The 23,578-nt window shown below is 39.0% G+C and overlaps 1 protein-coding gene across 4 annotated transcripts in view; it reads right to left on the minus strand.

Annotated features, from left to right (window-relative positions):
* The window catches only part of AOPEP (aminopeptidase O (putative)), a 213,353-nt gene that overhangs the window by 63,908 nt on the left and 125,867 nt on the right, over positions 1-23,578 (minus strand). For 2 of the 4 annotated variants that reach the window (XM_075740903.1, XM_075740901.1), the window contains 3 exons: positions 19,423-19,485; positions 18,705-18,788; positions 7,030-7,098 (listed from right to left, as the gene is read on the minus strand). In XM_075740903.1, the coding sequence (XP_075597018.1) occupies positions 7,030-7,098; positions 18,705-18,788; positions 19,423-19,485 (216 nt within the window). The remainder of the gene's footprint in view (positions 1-7,029; positions 7,099-18,704; positions 18,789-19,422; positions 19,486-23,578) is intronic. The other 2 variants (XR_012833149.1, XM_075740904.1) reach the window with 1 other exon arrangement.

Here is a 23,578-nt window from a genome sequence, read left to right on the forward strand (position 1 = left end):
ATCTTAAAGTTTCCTGCCTGAAGTCATGAAATTTATTGACCTCATCGCTTCAGAGTATATAAATTGGTAGCACAGGGACTCAAAAAATATTTAAAAGCTTCCAGCTCCAGTTTAGTATTAGTACTATCCACGCTTGGACGGTACTGGCAGAGTGTCCTCTGGAGAACTGCTACGGCGACTTCACAGCAGAAGGGGCCAGGCGAGAAGGTTATGACAGGCTGGCTCTTGGATGCCTTCAGAGTCAGCAGGGAGAAACGCAGACCCTGCCCAGCCCCTCCCCGTAGCCTCATGCACCTAAGGACCTGGCCTTCTACACTTGATGATTAACCTTCAAACCATCTGAGCTGCGGCAGAATCCTGGATGTCTCCACACGCTCTTGAGGCAGGTTTGCTGCGCCATTAGCATACCTTTTGAGAAAGAGCAGTCAGGTTGTCAATGGAGCTCTGCCCGCGCTCGGCCACGCGAACCTCCACAGGCAGTGAGAGGGGACAGCTGGTGAGGACATCAGGTGGGGAGGAAGGAAGCCTTCTGTGGGTGTTGAGTGCATTTGCTGTAGACCAACCCACCTTTTCAGAATTAAATCCACATCCTCTACTGTCACAGACCCAAATGTGTGTGTGGTCTTACTCAAGCCTAGTTACTTTGCTGAAACCTAGGTCGCACAGGAAAAGACATGGTTCTCGCAGAGGACCAAGCAAGGACTTGAAAGGGATTATTCATGGTTTCCCAACAAGGTCAAAAAAAGCAGTATTATCCAATTTCTTTTTAAAACCACCTCTTTACAACTAAATAAATTATAATGAAATCAATTAAAAATTGACAATCACTTTTCTTAAAACACAGCATTTGTTTTTGTTTTGGGAGGAGGAGAAGAGGGAAAAGCCAAATCAGACACACACACACATATATATATGTACTGTGCCTTCTTTAAGAAGATAAATAAGATCTTAGAGAAAGCTTCCCTAAGTCTGAAAGGAAATCAAAACTTGACGAGCTCTTTGTCAATCCCAATCCACTAATATAGTTACATTTCTTAACAAAGCTGTACTTCTTATAGCATACGTTCTTCCAGCATTTTGCTTTCACCTACACATTGTGCCTTCTCAAGCAATAGCTTCAGACTTGTATTTTTCCACTATAAACTGACATCAACCCAAAACCTGCTCCTTAACTATTCAAGGGCATGTAGGCACAAAAAAAACATTGTCCTCCTAAGCAGGCTGGGTGTGGTATTTGAATGTTGTACATTCCTTCAGTTAATTGAAAATTATATCTCTCTTTTCAAAGGTTCAGTAAACAAATGGCTTGGCAAAAGGACATTGATAAATAAGCCAGGAATATCTATTTCAAATAACTTTCATTTCAAGTATGCCATTAATATATATGTTGATACGCAGCAGAATTTTTGATGCTGTAAGCCAACATCCTTTTTTAAAAGTAAGAGGAAGAAAAATCAGAAAGTAGGGCACTACCAAAACCCTAGAACTTGGCAGTGAGCCAAAATGAAGATCTATATGTACAGTTTTACTAACCTCAGTGAATCATCCGAAAATTGAGACCCAGATCAATACAAAGTAATAGAAATTCCTTCTTTCCCCCTTGCCACCCCCCCCCTTTTTTTTTTTCTCTCCAGAAGACCCATATGTGGCAACCATATTCATTCTCCAAGACATGTCTTGTCTACTACTGACATGCAACTGTTCCACAGCACAGGTCTGGCAAAATTTCTGAGCTTCAATCAATACTACTATTATTTCATTTATTTAAGGAGGTACACTTATCTGGAAAACTATTTTCTATAATACTGATTCATAGAAACAGTATACACATTCAGAGACACTAAATACAGTTTCAGGAATTCTTAAAATAATACCAGATGGATACTCAGAAGAAGTCAGCTGAACATTAAGAAAAAAAATGTTTATATACTGAGATACGCCAACTCTGAAACAGCCCATTTCTTCCAAACACTGAAAAAGGATAGCCTTATTTTTAGGGCTTTTAATATTGATTCTTTTTAAAATTCTTTTCTTTAAAAGCCTCCTTTTTATGCAACCATGCTACCACTATTTTCAACAGATTTCAACATTTGCTATCAACTTTTAAAAGTAGTATCTCAGATACTTTTTACCTTGTCTTTTGTTACATGCGTGGATTTCCCCCTTAAAATTTAAGGCAGTCTGCTTTTCGGTTGAAAGAGATGGAAATTTTCAGAACAGCAGAAAAGCACACAATAGAGAAGGTTAATTTCAGCTAAGTGCTGTTGGCACAGCTGACCGCATTTCACAACAATATGAATCCCAAAAAAATGTATTTGCATACGGCAGTATGAACAGCCCCGCGCGCTGCAGCTCTCGGAAGCCAGCCTGACTCTCTCATCTGCCATCACACAATAGGCAGGGACTGTGAACACAAATTGTTCTCTTCACTAAAATGCCAGTGCTGTCTGGTCCAGACTTCAAGCTGCAGGCATGCCTGTTTGTCTATTGGGTTGAAGAAAGAATCTCCTTAATAGTTCTACTTTAAACGGTCAATGGGGAACGCTCCCCACGATGCAGAGTGCTCCCTGTGTCCTTTTGGCTGGGCAGCACAGCCCATCTCCCACAACTACTGGTTTGTCAATTCACTTGGTACAGCAAATTCACGAATGTGGAATAAAGTCTCTGCGCTCACTCCTGGCAGCCTACTTCCAAATTTAGTATCAGAGAAGAAAAAAAAAACCAAAACCAAACTAAAAACCCTTTTAACACTGCTATTAAAAAAACGTAGCTCCACTGACCACAACTCCAGGTAAAACTACAGGTTTTCAGAAAGGATGTGTCACCCCCAGAGTGGGAGCAGCGTATGTGCTGTTCCCTGGAGGTACTAATTCATTTCTCCACATTATCCTGAAATGCTAGCCCACTCTTTCCAGGATCTGCCATGCTGGTGTGATCAGATTAAATGGGATTTTCATTCACAGTCACGAGGCTCCTCGCTGCTCTCTGATCTCAGCATAGAAGGTCAACTGCATAAATGCTGGGCAATCAAAACTGCACAGTTATGACCAGACATCCTGTTTGCTGCGAATTCTATTTTTTAATACTTTTATGATGTTAATAACGGGAACTCCCGGTTTAACCAGTTTGCTTTTTGTTATAGTTTATTCTAGTTAGTTAATCCAGAAACACTTCTGTGTGTACAGATTCTACCTCACACTGTCAGTTTTAAGGTGTCTCTTCCCCCCACGACCTCCCCGCTCCTGCATTTCAGCAGCTTTCCAGACTGTTCTAAGAAGCAAAGACAGAGGTTTTCATAAGTACTTCAAAAGGGTCTTCCTGTTATCTAATCTTCAAGCAGTGTAGTCAAAGAAGATTGTAACATTTGGCTTCTGTATGGGAGCCAAGACATTAGAAAGAACACAAAACTCAAAACATTTTATGCAGAAATCTCCCAATAGCGAACTAGCTAGGAGGTCGTGAAGGTTGGGAATTGCTGTGCTCCCTCAGCACCCACTCGGAGACAGATATTCCCATTTGGGACAAAATCTCTCTTAACAAGGTCAGGTACTCCTTCCCTGAAAAATTACAGCATCGATCCCATCTAAACTCAGGTTCACCTCCCATACTGGCTCTTCTTAAACTCTTTCCTCCTTCTCTTTGAGCTAATAACCAGGCATGGTCTCTCAGCCCTCTCCCAATTACCTATGGTGTGACTGTAAATATTCATTCACCACTATTTAGCGGATGCTTGCTCTTACACACACTTCAAGCTCAGCAGCTCATGCTGAAAGGCAATCAGCCGTCTCTTGCCCTCACCCAGTTCACCAACCATCACGTCAACTGACCTAGCAATGGTTTTAATTTTAAAAGAGCTTTCTGACTGAGCATTCATATTGACCGGCTTATACACAACACATTCAGTCCCTGTATCTTGCTCAGTTCAAACATATCCTCTCTCCCTGTATGGACTGCAGATTTCCAGAATGAATGCTACACATTAAAAAATAAATATATAAATAAATAAACCAAAACCCCAGAGTAAATAGTGGAAAACTTGATCCTTTTTTTTTCCAGGGGGAATGTCCTTAAAGCCTGCAAAAGACAGAAGGCTGAGAGAATGAGCACCAACTCAGAGCCTCAGATGTTGATACGTATCTTCAAATCCATCCTACCCTTGGCTTTTCCTGAAACAATCAAAAAAGGATTTTAAGCAATACGAACTCTCTCATTAGAAGTTTTAGGAGCCACTCGTACTGAGAAGGAATAAGGAATGGCTTACCTCACGCAGAATAGTCAGCAACCTTTAGATACAGCTTATTTTTAGCTATTGCCAATCTTGTCCATACTTAAATTAAGAAACAAAAATCTCAATACAGCTACTGTTCTCCCCAAAACCTCAGTCCAGTTATCAAAACTGTCAGCATACTGTAAAAGCATTTAATCTGGGTAAGCATTTAAGGGTTGCTCTATTGCCATTTGGGAAAACAAACAAACAAACATACAACAACAACAAAAAAACCTGTTCTGGAACAGCCTACTTTGTAAGTGAAAGGCCTGCTTCAAAAGCACTAGTCCTCAGAAAATGACTGCACCTTCCTTTAGCATCTAAAATGGCTGGGAGAGCTATTGGATGGAGCCAAAATAAGCAGTAGGGTTTTGGCCACATGTAATCCCCACTTCTAAATTACAATCCTGTTTTTATTGCAGATTAAGTGAAGATGCCTCCATGAAGTGTCACTCACATTTGAGCTACAATGAAACCATCACATTATTTCAAATTTCACATAATTACAGGTTTTATCTTTTAGTATTTTCTGTGCATCCAAAACCCCCTAAAATCCTTCATAACAACCACATTCATGAAGAATTGGTTCTCTACAGTTTATATTATATGACAACATTATCTCCCACAAGAACAGACGAACAAAGGTACAAAAAGAAAGGACAAGCGTATGAGTAATAGCATGGAGTCGCTCTATGCAGAAAGGTGTATTCACTTCCCAATGATTTAATTAAAAAGAGCAAAACAAACAGACATTAACCTTTTATCTTCTCCCTCTTTTTTCATAGGCAAACCAAAAAAAAAAAAAAAAAAAGAGAGCTTAATAGAGGTTTAAATCAGGTAAAGGACAGGTATTCTTTACGGTAGTGTATCTATAAACATTCTCTGGTTAGAAATAGATTTTCACCCTCATGATAGCCATTTTTGCAAAGAGGTTGCTGAAACTCAAGTCTTCCCTACAAAGCAATGAGGGAAATGAGGGCAGTGAACACGGTAAGAAACCAACATGAAAATGCAGGCGGACAGGATATGATGCAAGACAGAAAATGAAAATAAAAGGACTGCATTTGCTATGTGGTATGGTGGAGAGGCTGACTTAACAGTTGTGTCACTCTACCTTTCATTTCCCCCTAAGTACCCAGTGCTGCTAAACCTGACACCAGCCAGGGACTAATCCAGCAGGAACCATGGAGAAGACTCATGTGTAGACAGGTGACTGACTGCCTGAATTTTTAACATTGTTTTCTCTAATCACATGTCAATCTAAACTTGTCAAATAAACAGTTATTCCCAAAGCACAGCACAATTCTGGGTTGAAAAAAAGTAATTGTGGTGTGATGGGTCACTTCAAACTTTAACAGAAAGTTTCTGCCTGAAGTGGCGTGGGACAAGGTTTATTTTATGATTCTCATTCATAATGTAACCCGAAATACTGGCAGCAATAGCTGCAGCACCCTGCCATAAAGAATTACAGCAATATAGGTATAAAGCACGCCAAGGAAACAAATGGGAAGTCCACTTGGCCATTGCCACATCACAGAAGACATTTGCTAAAGTATTTAAAAAATACAACTGAAGTCTAAACAGAAAAAAAAAAACCCCAAACCCCAATGCAAAACATTGTCTGGTTGAAATACATGGGAGTTGTATGGAGCTTCAGGTGTTTAAAAAAAAGGAGGAATCCCTTTTTTGGGGGCAGACTCCTCAAATAAAGGAAACCTGGACAAAGCAGTTTGAGGGGGTTGGTTTTTATTTTTAAGATTTAAAAGCTATCTTTTTATCTATGTCCCTTCAAGTCTCATAAAAAGGAACCTTTTGTATCCTGAATATATTTTTGACTCAACAAAGAAAACATACATGAAAATGATTTGCATCCCAATTGCCCGCTCTGTCAGTCACATGCTTCATAAAAACTTCAAATAATTCTTGTCTTGTAACCATGCCTAATTTAATATGAAAGTCAGAATTTCAGCTCAAACCCTCAGGGGAACTCAGCTGGATTTACTGTTAAATCTTTGTCAGTGCTTTCGAAAGAGTCCGCATTGCAAAACACCCACCCGGTCCACTCTTAATTAAGCCAAGATGGCAATAAATTCAATAAACTGAGGAACAAACCACGTGCACTATACGTTAGCTTCCAGAATATGATGGATATCCTTGTAAGGGCATCTTTAACTCGACATTCCCTCCATATATCTTTTTATATCCATCCCCCATCTCCTAACATTAAAAGCAAATGCAACATAATTAAGTAGCCAAATTCTCCTTACCTGTAACTTAAACCAACTTTACTTCTATGTCCAGTTCTGGAGTGTTTTACAGGCCAACAGTGGGGTTATCTGCAATATTCCCACAGGAGAACAGAAGCCTCCCCAGTGGAAAATGCAAGTACTGGCCAGGGAGGGGAAACAAAGAGAAAACGTCGAGCTTCAACTTTCCTTCTACAATTCCTTTCCTATGCCTACCCAGATCTCCTCAGCCGACACATGAGTAGCAATGAGCATTACAAAATCTCAAGGATGTTATTTGTGTTGATAACACTTCATGGCTTGGTCACTTCCCATTTTGTGACTTACAAATTTATAAATGTAATACACAATCACAATAATGAAAGTGACTTCTTACACTTTCCAGTTTTTCTTCTACATAATTAATATCGAGCTATTTTGGTTTTCTTTAACCCAAAGTTCACATTCCTGTGTCCATAATCATGTTTGTTTAAACTTCAACAAATATTCACAATGTTATGGCCAAGTAAAACTCACATAATAGTCTTCAAAAGTAACTCTCTTCCATAGCAGATTTGTTGAGTCACAAGGGACTTTTATTCTGTCCTGAAAATACATTTTTACAACATTTTAATAATTTGCCTTATTCTAAGGTTTGAGGGTAATAAAAACATTCAGATGAAGATGACTCAGGAAGAGATAAGCTGAAAAATACTAGCTTTTTATTAATTAAAGGAATACAGTCAAACTCTGGCTAGCATATGATTTGGAAAACATCAAGTTGTATTGCAAGACAAGTAAGTCATTGCTCTAACACCACCACCAACAATTAGGAACTCCCTGAACTCTTCACAGTCACTACACCTCCCAATCCAAGTATGTTTTACAAAACACTTAGCTAAGTATATTTTTACATTACAAAGATGCAGAACTTGAAACCACTTATCCTCTCTACATACCACAGCTCATTTCTGTGGTAGAAGAAAGGATAGTAAGTTTCAGTAATTCTGCAGCCTATGCATGTTTAAGATTACATCTGTGTAAAAGTTTCCCAGATTTTAACACTGGAAATGGAATGAGGAACAATGGTAGGGGTTACAGAAACACACTGACGCACCCAATTTCTCTTTAGTTTAAAGGGGAGGGACACATCAACTAAAGCAGCAGCAGCAGCACCATGACCTAGGTGTAAAGATGCATTGGGACCTCTAACTCACTTCTCAGCTGAATGCTCAGATGGAAAATAAACAGGATATAAGCTATGAAGGAAACCAGAATTCCCTGATTCCTAATTGCTCAGCCACCTCTCTGTTACAACAAATGTGATGTCATAAAGACAACACAATTATGGAGCAAGAAAGTGATCTTTTAGACATGATCATCTCACTAGACTGCAACAAATTAAACCACTTACTGTGCTTGATTTAGACCCACAATGAGAAGAATCACGGATACCTTGGGGAGCACTTTCTTCTATACCTAAACAGTTCAAGTATGACAATCCAATATAGACGAGAAGTTTCTGAGTACTTTCTTTAAAAAAAAAAAAAAACCAACAAAAAAACAAAACCCCAAAAAACAGGCACCCAAAATAAAGCAAAAAATTGCAAGCATATGGCACCATGGAAGAGTAAACAATATTGCTTTCAGGCCTAGCCAAGGGATTACTGTTACATGAGGAAATCAAGGTTGACTTTTAAAAATCTAAAAATAATTCTAAGAATGTTTCCTGTCTCAATGCCCTGGACAAGAGAAAACAAATGAAAAGACTTAGTGTCTACACGCCATCTAGGTCATTGGTATTACACAACCTCCCTTTTTAAAAACACTTCAAACAAATTCCTATATGGGACATTCAAAGGCTTTAACTGATTAAAAACAAGTGCAAGATATGAAATACACCCTGGAAGTACAAAATGGCTTGTTTTTAGAGAAAGTCCCTGTGTTCCTGACAAACCATAAGAGAATCTGATAGTCTGACCAGATACTTTTGAATATTTATTTAGATGCCACTTTATACCAGAGGGTTAGGTCATTGGTATTACACAACCTCCCTTTTTAAAAACACTTCAAACAAATTCCTATATGGGACATTCAAAGGCTTTAACTGATTAAAAACAAGTGCAAGATATGAAATACACCCTGGAAGTACAAAATGGCTTGTTTTTAGAGAAAGTCCCTGTGTTCCTGACAAACCATAAGAGAATCTGATAGTCTGACCAGATACTTTTGAATATTTATTTAGATGCCACTTTATACCAGAGGGTTAGATCACTACACAGGACATTCACACAAGATACTTTATATTTCTGTCTTACATAGTTGCAAAGCAACACACATCATTACGTAAAGTATACCTCTATATTAAAGAATTAGGTATGCAATGGTTCTTTATCTTAAGTTCCAGCTCTGCACTACTTCCAGCCTAAGACTGGGGCAGACTTGTCCATCATACCTCTTTCTGGGCTGAGCAGGCACAACACACAGGCACATTTCTGGCTTCTAAATTTAGTATCATGCCCCCAGCACCGTATCATACCATGCCTGAAAGTTTTACAATCAAAACTATTTGCACTGAGGAAATATGATTTAGCAAGCTTTTATTAATTATTGTACTCTTCCTTTGTGTTAAAATTTACAGAACTGCATACACTCATTTAGACAAAAAAGGTAAATAGCTGCCCATTAAATTATCCTTTAAAATACAGTCAAAGCCAACACTTATATTTGATACTTATAATCAGAAACCACTAACCATAGGCTTAATTCATTACTAGAAATTATGTTCTATTGCAATATAAATATTGCTAAAACAAATCCTCCCATGCTCAAGTTCGTCTTCCCAGTTACACTGCTATATGCACTGGGCCTTTCACAGCATTACTGAGGAGATGAAGTCACAGCATGAGTGTCTGTTCCCATCCCTGCTACAGGCTACAATACCACCACCATGTCCATACTTTGGCACACAGAGCACTATTGCTTCATGGAAAATTGTGTAGCTTAATTCTTTGGTATTTATAACACAGAGAGTCCTCAGGTGAAGGTTTGTCTTAGGACACCAAATTTGAAGACTTCAGTCCGTTTCCTTGCCCTGCCCAACTTTCCTAGGTATCTTTGGATGAGCTACCTAGCACTTCCATGCCTTGGTTTACCATCTGTAAAATCAAGATAAACATTCTAATTCCAATTCTGATGCACAGAGAATTTTAAGAGAGAGACTTCAAAAACATGTAGCATCTCATGCAATGGTGGTGAGGTCCTTACATAAAAAAAAAAAAAAAAAACGACTTTGCATTTAGTAGAAGACACTTTGAAAGCACACAGTTGCATTAAAATTGTATCTTCACACTACTAGGTCTATGTTCTCAGATGTCTAGAATCTCTCAGCTATTCAATCCTGCAACTTCAAGCTGCTGTAAAATTAGAGGCAACGCATTTTATTGTCATGTATACTTCCTCTCCTGTGCTGATAAACAAGCATGGTAGTTTTTCAGAGAAGAGCAAATTAATTCCTTGAAAACTAGTACAGCTGTTACAATATAAGAAGGTTTATTAGAACAGAAGTATGGTATATTAATTACTTAGACTGGAAAAAGTTTTAAAATGCACCTTCTGTTCACATATCTGCATCTATAAACCCAGGTATGTTGAAATCACATTCCCTGGCACCCTCATCTCTTCAAATCATCACTTCTCCTAAACATGAATGCCTGTGTTGCTTACGCTCCACAATTTTTTTTACTTCCTTCTATTTCTTAATGAGCATTTGAAAGCCTAAGAAGCTTACTCAGGGTAACACCTGTTGTGAAAAAAACAGGCCATATTTATCAAGCCACAATGAAGGTAAATTTGGGTGATAAACTTAGAATTCCATCTTGTGGGTTTCTCACACTATAAGCTGGCATCCACTCAGAAGGACACCTACTTTTGCTTTAATAAGCAAAAGAGGGGCGGAGAAATTACAGGACATAGAAAGAAATGGAGACTAAGAGGAATTAATTCTACAATTATTCTCCCTCAAACATTATCTTCCCCCGCCAATGGTTTCATCTGTACTGTAATATATATATACACACACACACACACAAATTGACACCACATCTCCCAGTAAAAAGCAGTCTGGGCAATTAGGAGAAGTCAAGTCTCCTCTTCAATCAGAGAAGTGGTGACTTGGAAAGAGATCTTGAGGATGAATGACTAAGGCCTGGTTCAGCAAAGCATTTAAATATATGAGTAGCTTCACTGAATTCGTGAGAAGTACAGCCAAAACAGAGAGATCTCTCGAATTTAAACAAAACCAAGACAGCCGTAGTTACTGCAGAACTGGCACCGAGCTGGTCATCTTTTCTTTGAAATAAACAGGATCTCGAGCATGGAAACATTTAACACTCTCTAGCTTTATTTCATTTCCTTTTGCAATACGGATGAGAGAACATAAGCAAGACTCTCATCAGTCTTCCAAGCTAAGTCCTAAGATCCTTTTTTTCTCAGGTATTTGTGTTAGGAGTGAAGAAGGAAACCAACTGTAAGGCAAATTCATTCCATGGGTGTTCACCACATTTGGAGCATGTGAACTGAAGACTACATAGGATATAGTTCATAAAACCATAACATTAAATTCTGTGAGAAGCAAAAGTCATGAAATCCAATTTCTTGGGAACTTGTGTCTCATGACCGAACTGTCTCATAGGCTCAAAGTGTCAACAAAAATGTCTCCCGTGGCTGGCGCAGTCGTGCATCTGTTAGGATTCCCAAAAATGATAGAGCTCACACTTCTGCCTTGCCCTTATGTGAGCTTTCCCCACAGCACCTCGTACAGGAACTTGGCAGATTTAGAGCACTAACAAGCTGTATTGAAAATGCCTAATTGCTGCCTAAACTGAAGGCAGAAAAGAGAGAAAGACAAGTACGAAACAACATAATTACCTAAGGTTTCTTTTCCATCAGTGATTTTTTTCTGGGTAACAACAAAATCTTTTCTTGAAAAATGATTGTTAAATAGAACACAGTTATAGCACAGGAGAACAACATTATTGTACCTTCTTTATTAAGCAAATTGGCATTAGCAATCATTTGTGAATCAAAACTATGGCAAATACAAGTATCAATAACTTGTGCTTCAAGAATGCTGTTCAGATACGGAGAGCGCCTAGGTGGGGTTCAATGCAGGGTAAGAACTTAGCTTAATAGTACAAAGAGAAAAGGAAAATATTTTCTGTTCACTCATCCATAGTGAGACTGCAGTCCCAACAAAATTATAGGTATTAGCTTGTGTTTTATATTTCATCTGATCAAACATATTTTCTGTATTTTATAGCATACATAGATATCTATCTATATAGCATAAATATCCATGCTAATGTTGAGATACTGTAGTCTAGTTTCAAATGTTGGTATAGGTTTCACAAAACCTGTAAGAAAAGTCTCTGATGAGAGGAACTAGACAACTGTGAGTAGTCACTTAATTCGTGCCCACAAGAAAAGTAACAGAAGAAAATATATGCAGCACAGACCAAATGAGTATAGCACAACTTACATACCTTTAACAATTCAATCCTGTCTGTTTAGAGCAACAAAGAATGTATTTGCTACTTTCCCGCTAAAAAGAGCTTCTTGGGGGGCTGGAAGGGGAGGAGAGGATGACAGTATTGTCAGTTGTACCCGTGACTACTTTTAGTACTATGGCCATCAAAAACCAGATTAAGAACTACCAAAACTTTTTAACTGTTTTTGTAAAAACCTTTGCCTTCTATGCTCATATATTTCTTTAAATAATGACTTCTACACTTACAGACTCCTATACATGTGCTTTTACTATACAGTATGTGAACATAATCTAAACTGAAAAAAGACACAGAATGAGGACAATAGCTAAAACTGGTCATCAAAAAATTGTGAAGCCTATTTCTGTCAATGCGTAATAAATGTAAGACTGAAATAAAACACATGTAAGACTGAAATAAAGCACACGTTTGAGGCAGCAGACCATTAAACCTCCTTTGGAGTCATTACAGTCAATCACATCAAGAACAACTTAGGGACATTTAAATCAAGTGGATTATTCAGCTGCCATGCACAAATGTATACTCTCAACTAATAAAAAATCCATAGGAAATTCTGTAGAAGAAAACTTATGGAGTGTTTGAATGCAGCGTACCACTTTTTTTCCAAATGTAGTAAGTTGCTCCAGTTGCAAATGCCCTGAAAGGGACAGCCTTCTTTCTGCTCCCAAAACTCACTACATGGCTGCTCAGAATTCACTGCATAAACACTGATGGAGGCAGACATTTGAGAAGTATTAAAACCGATCAAATGCTTTTTCTTTTTCTGTTATTTTGGAAAGAACAAAACTGTTCGCACATTTTCCATTTCCTGTTTTAGTAGAGACAAAAGGTATTTGTAAGCTAAGGTAAAAAGGAGCACATTTCAACCACCAAAAATAGGGCTTTATTAACTAGAAGCAACAGCAGACTGAAAAGTTAGTGACATCAGTAGATCCCAGTAATTAATCATTAGTATCGTATGATAACATGCACAAACATTACCTCATTAACATACCTCCAATGAGACCGATTAGCCAAATAATGCTCCATCACAGGCTTATAACTAATTCTTCCTAAAAAAAATCAAAAGAAAAAAACCCCACTCCACTAAAACTGCCTTTTTCTTTCCTGCACAAACCTTGTGTTTTACATTAAAGTGATGTTAATCTTTCACTGCACATGATGGTTGCTGGCTTGGACCGCTATAATTAACAGTGATGTAATTATCTGTAAACTTTAAACTATTTCAACACATGGCAACGCTGGCCTGAGTCCTCCTAATTTAGAAATGGTCATCTCAGAGTCTGAAAGGGAGCGGGTGCATCATCATATGCGTGGCGGTAAGTTGCTTCATTGATCTGAAAATGTGGCCTGAATGCGGCCTGATAGGAACATTCACCCTTTGGCAACATAATGACAACATCCATCTAGGAGACTCAATGTGAAATACGCTATGCAACAACACTTCCTTGCTCACAGAGATGGGTGCTGTTAAAAAGGAAACTAAGATCCTGACACAACACTACTGCAAATAAGATACAGCTGATACTGAGGTCAGAACTGGACTAATTTTTTAGAAATTATTACTACAGGTAAGCCAAAAATTCCACTCAAATTTTATACACTTTTTTTTTTTTTTTTCACATAGACACAGTATTTTCTTGTTCTAGTAAATGTTTCCTAAGTGAACTTTGGAGCGGCACTACCCTAAAAAATAACCGGGTTTTTAGCTGTACAATTACAGTTTCCTAACAATCCATAAATACAGGTATTTTTATGGAGATGGAAAACTAAATGCTGAAAATACTTAGTTTTAATTGCCTAAAGTTATATTCATATGTATTCCAGGAAAAGTTTTTTAAATGACAGGCTCTATTTCTTGGATGGCTTAACAACATTTAATGCAATTCCCTCTTGTACATGAAATGGGTATAAAATTTTCCATCCGAATCCCTGCTGACCAAAGGAATTAAATGTTATCTGTAATCAGTGAAGGCCAGCAAATACATTCACAGCGTTCCGAGAAAGTTCTGTGAGATTAACAGAATTTGGAAAGGTAAGATACGGCAAATGACTCCAGTGAACACTGAAGAACGCTTTAGGCTTTTAGCTGCTAAGCATCATACAGTGCACAAGCTCAAGGGATGTATTTCAGGTTTGATCCTTGCTTTGATTCTCAGTTTGGTGGATTCCAGTAAAAACATTCATTTTGAGAAACAAAAAATACATGGTAATTAAAGTTTTAAAGTAATTTTAATGCATTATGTGTTAATAGTCCTTTACCTCAATTAGCAGAAGCACATCATCCTGAATAAATTCCCTAGTTAAATAAAAGCTTTCTTTTACCACACTGTATTTTCTTCTCTCTACCTATTTTTTGCTGAGACTTCAAAACATTTTCTACTTGAAGTATAACACCACGACTCATTTTAAAGAATTATGAGATTTGTTTCTTGTGTTTGTTACACTGGTGAATTTGTTGTTAAAGGACAAAAGAGTCATAGCATTTAGCATTAGCCATACATATCACAACTGTTTTGTTTTTTTATTTTTTTATTAGAAACTTAACAGCTATTTCAACAAAGTCATTTTTGCTCAGGTTATTAACAGTGCTCAAATACTGACAATTGTAAATCTCTGGAGTGAGAAGAATGACCAATATCAACAACCAATAGCAAAAAAATCAAAGACAATCACATTTTTAGTAAACTAGCAGACAAACTTCAAACACATGAAAACAGTATTTCTGAGTAAGTACCAGAAATTATTCTGGAAAAGTTGAATTATTCCTCAAAGTTTCAGTATAGAGTCAAACTAAAACTGAAACAGACAGAAGCAATTTTGACAATTTGCACAAGGCATCTTCCTTACCTAGTATATATATATATACACACACACATATTTCAATGTTCTCCCTAACTATTGTGTACTCTTGGCATCTCATCCTATGACACTTCTTCTACCACTGGAATACTTTCAAAGCATCTTATAACATTGAAATTCATGTAAAAGTGAGTTAGTCTCCTAATAAAAAGGTATGTTTCCCCTCAAATTCCGCAGTGGATACAGATTGCATGCTTACAATTCCACTAGTCTGATTGAAAGATTGTTTTCTTCTGCCTGACACTCCGCACTGGCATGGATAATGGAATCTGTTTTCAAGCAAGTGCAGTCCAGTGTAACACCATAAATAATAACATTTATCATTTCTATCACACTCTTCATAATAAAACAACACTAATTTTAACCAACCAATTCTTTCCAAGCTCACTTCTACCCTCTCAAATTTTCTCACATAAACAACATTGTGTATCAATACACATACTGATTGCTAGATGTGCTGACCAGCTCAACAACAAGATGAAGAGACAGTGTAAGATTAAATGATGAGTAAAGAACGTACGAGAACAGGAAGGATGACAAAAGCAGAAACACAAGGGGTGGGCGGGATTAAACTTGTGTATGGGCGGGCACACATAAGAAGAGTATCTACAAGGTACTATAGACAGAAAACAAGGTGAGCGGAAGATAACTTATGAAACAGACTAAATGACTGAAATAAAGAGAAAGTAATGAACAGTGCTGAAGGTCACCAAAGGAGACGAAGGAGAACAGAGAAAGAGGGGTGAAAAAGAAGCAGGAAAGGAAAAAACTGCAATAAAAGCCAGTAAGAAAAAATAAACTACTTCAGACAGAGCAGCAAAAAGGTTTGAAAGGAAAAGAGCACTCAACAAAAGAGAAGAGCAAAAGAACAAGAACCCTTAGTTACTTGACTCTCACCCATGGAATTTGTCATACTGCTTTAATCCATCGTGTGTGGGTCCACACTGGAGAGCAGCACCACACCTTTATACACAAGCTTCCCCACTGCTTCGTATGCCTCTGGGGCACAGTTAACGCTACCAGTCACAGAGTTCTTATCCAGCACATGGTATCTTCAAATGTTCTTTAAACACATATACGTGTATGTGTATACAAGTCAGCTCCTACAAACTTAATGGTTTAGAAGGCAACTTTTTTCAGGAAGCAATTCCCCGGCAGTTGACAGCAACCTTTCCTCCACAATTCTGTTTCACTTACTCCATACAGAGTTATCTCTCTGTCCTAGATTTTGTACTTGGATGCAGAAGCAGTTGCTTTGATTTGGCGGTGTCTCAGTATAGCAAAGTCATCCATCTTGTATTAGAAATAGGACTTCCTATCACAAAGGAAAAAAATGATAGAGGAAAATCGGACAGCACAGGCACATGAAAGTTTAGAAGCTACATTTAATAAGTTAGTGCTTGTTTTGAAAGGATAAGCAAGATCAATGCAAAGCTCAGTTTTCTAGATGTAGCAAAATATGTCAGTATCCTTATTTTAATTACACTGTTGATATGAGCTGCTACAAGCTCTCTGACTTCTCTGTTTACTTACTACTCTGCTTGTCACCTCTCTCTTCTCATTCCATGGTTTTATTTCTGCTTCTGCTACTTTTTTCAAGAGTGCCTTACTTTTCCATCACATGCTTTTTTCTTTCTTTTTCTATTGTTTACCCCCAAAGAAGTACTTAAACTGCTGTATGATGCCATTTCTGGAACCAATACGGACACAGCTAAAAAGCAACAATTCTAGTGGAACAGAGGTTAGCACCATCCACACTGACTGGTAAGTCCACGTTGGAAACCTAGTTGTAACCAATTCTGAAACCAAGTAATACAATAAAGCTTTGCCAGCACCAGGAAGGTCCCTCACCCTTTTTCTCTTCTCTCATCTATAACTGCACTGGGAAAGTCACCACTGCAATGACCAAACTTCTAAGGAACATGAAGAATCCCAGCCCCAGTGCCTAGTCAATGGTTTTACTACCAAACGTAAAGTTATCGTTATGCCTTTTCCTTCCCTGCCAATGCAATGCTGTGAATCTGCACTAAATCTCCAAGAATTATTAATACTTATGGATATTAGAAGACAATGTATATTCTTGCCTTCAATTTTAATTCACATTTCCACTTACTCAAGAATTACTGTTTAAAAAACTCAGTAAGCATATCTTTGGTTTACACATTAGGTTTTGCATTTCTAACACAGCAAGCCTCATGCTGAATTTCTCTCTCACAAACCTTGGAGCAGTAGGAGGAGAACAACCCCCCCCCCCCCAACAAAAAAGGGATTTTATCAGTACAAAGGAGTTTTGCACTGAGGAAGCTTTCTCCTATAAAAAGAGAAGAGGAGGGGTGTAACAGCGTAAGGTACCTTTAAGTCTACTGTTAAGATGTAGCAAGGGACCTACTTCGTACCATTTAAAAATTACTTCAAAACGTATGCAGACCATAGCTCGTACCAGGTCTATTTGTACTGTCAATGCATTTTGCTCTCAAACTCACATGATGATACATTAACTTAAAAAATTCTTCTTCATCGTAACATAAAATGGTTGTAAACACAAATGCTACACATTCATGCAAACAAATACTCATATATGGAATGGACAGAAATGGAATTATTTGGTGCAACTGTTCATCCTATCTCTGTTTAGATCATGTCATTCTAAAGTAAAACAACACAGAATAACTTTCCAAAACAATGTATACCCATTACAAAATAAAAGTAGTAGTTAATTAAAGGATGCTATTTGGTATTTTTTTAACTCACCACAGAGCTCGTAAATTAGGCACATACAACAATGCACTTTGTGGACATTTGTCATATACTGCAATGCCCATACTAAGGCAACACATCCCAGGAGTTGGCAGCCATGCTATCAGCAAGAATTTGGCTACAGAAACAGCAATGATTCATCATGCATTCTAGAAGCACTGTCGGAACAGCAAAACAACACACTGCTAATTTAATCCTTTAAAGGTAACAAGGTTTAAAAAAAATAATTATAAATCTGTCTGTAAGAACAAAGCAAGCAAAAAACCCCATAGTTCTAATAATGCATTTGGAAATGCATCTTTATTCACATTTTTTTTCTTCAGAGGACAGAAAACAGCTATTTAGTAAAAGTGTCAGCTAATGACTTACCTCTCTACATTGTGATTTAAATGGTCAACTCGACATTATAGAACAGATGTTTCACAATAGCTAAATCAAAAATCATTGGTTTGAAAATAGTTTAATTTAGGTTGTATTCAGTTTAAAAAATCCTCTCTAGTAATTGTAAAAATAACCAACCAAATGCAATATAGGTTTCAGTGAATGATAATGTAAGTAGATGATTTTCAAACTCACCCTCTGAATGAAGAGACAACACCACAGTCAGAACATTTGTTTCAACGTACGCATCACATCTATTATTGTCCTAATATCCACCACTAAAACTGCTTCTCAGCTACTAGTATTTGAAAATTTGCAAATAGTGGTGCAGGTCCTGTCAAAAGCTCTGAAGTGCTGTTGATTTCTCTGGTGAAAGCACTCTTCTGTTTCTTCCTCAGAATGTTCCAGTTAAATACAAATATAGGGAAATTCTGTCTCCTAAATTACAGGCATCTGAAAAGAGTATTAATTTCTTTCCATTGTAATTACATAGTGACACTGAAACTTTATCAGTAACACCATTTTACTATTACCTTGTTGAAGAAGCTATAGAACGTCTTACAGATTTAAGCGAGTGTCATCGGAAAGCATTTTGGATGTGCTACCCTTTGCCCCGTTACACAAATGCGCATGGTGAATCCTTACCTTTTGGAAATCGACTTCAATCTGCTTTCTTTTCTTTTTGCCACTTTTTCTGATCTTCTGGTTTGTCTGAATCCATTTTGTGACCTGGGGTTCAAAACCATAGTGCATTTTTAGGAAGAAGATGTGACCTGAGTGCAGCTATTCAGCATTATTACGAAGCTATAAACAGACTCAAGACAATTTTTCCATTGCTTCACTAGAAAGAGGCAAAGCACTTTTCCCATCTAGAATAACATGGTCTTAGGTAATTTGGTTAGTTACTTGTGCACGGTCAAAGTGCGAGGTGGTGTTCTTCATCTTAGAGCTTTCAGTTTAAGGGGTTTTTTTGCACAAAGAACGTGTTTGATGCCAGACCAGGTTGCCAAATGGAAAGTTATCGTTTCAGTGTGCACAAATCCTGAGGAAAATCTCTGTGCTTTATCCCTTACACCTTCTATTTCAAGTAAGAAATTCATTTCCAGCCACCCACTCGAATGTTGTTCCAGACTACCAATGCCAAATTTAGATGGTAGGGTTGTTATTATTTAATAAAGTAATAACACTTGGGTTTCTTTCCCCCATACAAATATTTTTATTCCTAATATGAAAGCAATTATTTTTTTCAAAAGTAAAAGCGTGGCAGGGGTGGGGCGGGGGTCAGGTGGAAAACTCAAGGAGCAGATTTGCAAGGGAAAGAAGCAGGGGGCAATGCAACAGCTGCGAAAGGTTTCCTCCTCACCTCGCCGCTCACTTGCTGGACGAGCTGACATTCCTTCCAAGTCTCACCCTCCTCCAGCAAAGGCTACATGAGGGAGAAAGCGCACGTTGAGGCGGGCTTGCCCGTGGAGTACCCCTGATGCGCTCCGCTTCCCCGGGGGCCCCGGGACGGGACGCGCTGCGGGAAGCCCGGTGCGCCCCCCGCCGCCGCCGCCGCCACCCCCCGGACCGGCCCCAGTGTCACCCGGAGCCGCGCCCGCCCCGTCCCGTCCCGCCGTTCCCAGCCTCGGTGGCGGCACTCCGCAGCCCTCGGTAGGAAATGAAACACCTCCGCGGGGTCCCCCGCCCCCGTACTCCGGCCCCCGGAGCCCCGCGGAGAGGAGGAGCCTGCCTTAAAGACGTAAGGGCCGGCCGGCTCCGGGGCGGCCCCGCCGGGGTTTCCGCGCCTCCCCCGGCCCGGCCGGAGCGCCGCGCCTGAAGGACGGCCAGCGGTGCCCGTCCTGGCAGCCCCGGCGGCGGGCACAGGCTGCAGGCACGGCACGGCACGGCACGGCACGGCGCGGCTTCCTGCGCCCCGGAGGAGCGGAGCCCAGCCCAGCCGCGGGGGACCCGCCGACCGTGCAGCCGCCTACCCGCACTCCCTCCGACCCCCTCGCCGAAGGGACGGCCCTTCCTAAGCGCTGCATGCGCGCTCGTCACGGGTTTACAGACTAAGTCTGAGAGAGACGCTCTCCCGTTAAGCCCCTCTCTACGCAAGACGCTTCCCTGTTAACCTTCCTATAGAGACCCTCTGTCACAGGTCTTCACAGACAGCGGAATGGCCTAATGGGGCTAGTTCAGGAGAGAAAGCGTCATCACCGTTAAGTGCTTCAAGATTTCCCCAGTACTTGCTTGACATCTAAAGAATCCAGCTATTAAATAGCTTTGGAGGGTCTGAAATGGATTTTAAAAGCAAGACTCAAAGCAGCTTTTTACTCGTATTACAGCACAGCAAGCACTGTACTGAGCCCTCAGTGAAATCCTTTATTCAACACGAAACTGCAAGCAGGTGATTAAATTTAGGCATGGCACTTCAACAGATGGCTCTGTGGCCTTTGATGAGGATATTCAAACTCCACCATGATGGGAGAGACCCAAGTAATGTCAGCCGTGCAAAATCTGAATACTAGAAATTCTTAAGTTAGGATTTCATTAAGTGCTTTGTGTTTAGCATTTAAAATGAGAGACAATAAAGGATAGACTGCAGCACACTTGGTATAGTTAAAATGATACTAATAAGGTATTTTCAGTATTGTAAAAATCATTTATACTCTGTGCTAAATATGACAATACCCTGAAAGCTTCAAAAGAAAAGCTATGCTCTTGTAAAAGAATAAGGTTCATTAAAGCATGTGTTTGAGCAAACCCTCCCATGTATATTATTAGATGGACTTTGCAAACAGATTTAAGTAAATAAAGGTAGGTCCAATTAGTGCATACTAAATCTTGACAGTATCCCTTTAACTTTATCACTTAAAAAAACCAAACCTCCCTCCTGCCCTTTTTGTTTTACTGCCACATCCTTCTTTCAACATCAAAAGCTTTAGATCAAAGCCAAGATCAAACTCAATGCTTTAAATAGAAGCAATTTCACTATGAAGCACTACACAAAGAAGAAATTTTTAATAGAGATATCACAGCAGAAAATCTTACTATAGATTTTTATTTCACACTCACAACAGGTCTACTGAAAACCTATATCAACAACATATTTTTATTTTGTGAGGTCACAAAAGATTTTCTACTAAATGGTAATTCTGAAAGCTCCTATAACTTGACTCTTGAACTGTGTGCATTTGAATGAAGAAAGAAGAACAGAGCATAGTTCAAAGAGAACGAATGAGAATATGAACAAAAAATTATGTTAATGGCAAACACAAATTAATGCAACTACCAAAACAATATCAGCTAGGAGACTAACTTGTGCATTCCCATAGAAGTCATAGAAAAGACTGAGTCACAGAAACAATGAAACAGATCTATACTTTAAATCCTTTAAAGAATTACATTTTCTCTCCTGTCAAATGTTTGGAGAAAACTATGGGGAAAAGTTACACAAGACATTGATTTTCAGACCTGCAGACCCTGAGGCTGATTTGGGAAGAAAATCCCTGAACACACAAACACACTGTGTGTTAAAACTCAGAAATAGCTCCTGTTTTCCTGTCAGTGGCTGCACAGCAGTGAAGGATATTCAACAGGAATTGTTATCGACTTTTCATAATGGTAATATACCTTCTGGAGCCAACACCTGGAGTTCCCTGATGCTGGCTGCTGTGCACATCATAACTTGAACACTACTCTACTGTACGATGATTGCATTACAGCATAAGATAAGAGCCAACATGCCCATACAGACAGCCCGCAGAGGAAAGAAAGCAATCAGAAAAACAGGGTGAGCCTAACAAGCCCTGGTCACAGCACACCGGCTGTGCAGTCAACCGTTAACTCTACTTACTGATGCTTCATGACCAGACTCAGAAATTTGGCTGGGAAAATTGGGAATGGGGGAGAGAGGAGGGAAGAGAGAGAGGAGGAAGAGGAAAAGAGGAGCAGAGGAGGGAAAAGGAGGGAGGCAGGGGGGAAAAGATGTTTTTAAGAACATTAGGTCTCCTAGTGTATTCTTCTATACTCCAAAAGGAAGGAGCTTACTTATAAAAGGGTCTGGCACACTCAACTTAAAGGGACAATGACTGCATCGCCCTCCATCAACAGTCCTGTTTGCTGACACTATCATACTTGCATCCCTTCACAACAGAAATTAAGAGATTAGTCCATCCTCCATGTCCTTCTTTACTTGGGAAGACTTTCTTTCAGAGACTGCTAATGGAGCTGTCCTATGTAACACTTACATTGCGAACAAGCATTTATACATGTCAAAGCATGCTAGGATCCTTCATTCTTGCAGCAGCAGGATTAAATACAACTGAATTTCGAAATAGGGGGGCGGAGGTAGCACTTTCTACCAATTGGGTGAAGACAGGCCCAATATCCTGGTAAATAATTTAGGCAATGATTTACACCAGCTATTCTTCAAGTCAGACCACATCCCAAGCATACAAGGAACTTTCAGGATTGTACATAGCCTAGAAAACAATAGGATATTTGTGCAACAGACAACTGTTTCATTTTAAATTGAAACAGAAACTGGTTTTAAATTGTTCAGGCTGTGATGGCTACTAATGACATTTCATAACTCAATGAAAAACTATAATCATGCACTTTTCCTCTGCATAAGTTGTCTATAACTTCAGCTGGCCTGTGCTATTCTAATGCTAAAACAGTCAATATTGATAAACTAAGAAGGTTATTTTGTCTAAGGTGAACATCTAATTAGTGCTGTTTTGCTTGCTTCACCAATCTACAAATTGCAATTCTGTACCTTTCTACACCTTCCCATGTCACATAAAAGAAAAAATTGACTCTCCCTCATTTCATTCTATGGTACTAGAATGATGCTGCCTACTTTTTAAGGCTGATGCCACCACCTCTGTGATACCAGTGAAGGACAGTTCAAAGGAAGTATGATAAAATGCAAGATACGTAACTGTTTTCCTACCACACAGAAGATTTATAGGGAAAAAAAGAACACCTGTTTAAGTTGGAAAATTAACTTATTTGGAAACTGAGAATACTCAGAACAGTTTGTGTGACCTGGAAACTGTTTCAATAACAATCTTTCGTAAAAAGGTTCAGAAAATTAAAATGGGGGAAAGTATTATCCAGTAGCTCACGAGATGATTAATAAGGGCTTGAAACATTTGACTGTATTGCCCAAGGCCAACAACTGCAAGGATTTTAAAACACTACTGTTATCAGATTTTGGCAGAGAGATGAAGGAGGCAGTGGGCTACACTGAAAATGGCAAGCTGGCTGGTGCACCCGCATTGCAAGAAGCAGTGTATCAGTGGCAGATCACAACTACTGAGAAAGAAATGCTGCCCAGAATGTGCTCCTGTAAGAAAAGCAAGTCCTGCAACTGATTTTGTGCAGTTTTCATGGGGACAGCTTTATTCACTGAAAAGGAAAATCAAGTTGTTCTGATATTATCTGTATTTTAGGAAAGATGGTCATTTATATTGATATAATAAATCCAAATGTTCTAATTCCTCCAAGAGTGTCTGTGGTGGTGTAAACAA

The sequence above is a fragment of the Balearica regulorum genome, chromosome Z, assembly GCF_011004875.1.
Source record: "Balearica regulorum gibbericeps isolate bBalReg1 chromosome Z, bBalReg1.pri, whole genome shotgun sequence".
Classification (NCBI taxonomy): Eukaryota; Metazoa; Chordata; class Aves; order Gruiformes; family Gruidae; genus Balearica; species Balearica regulorum.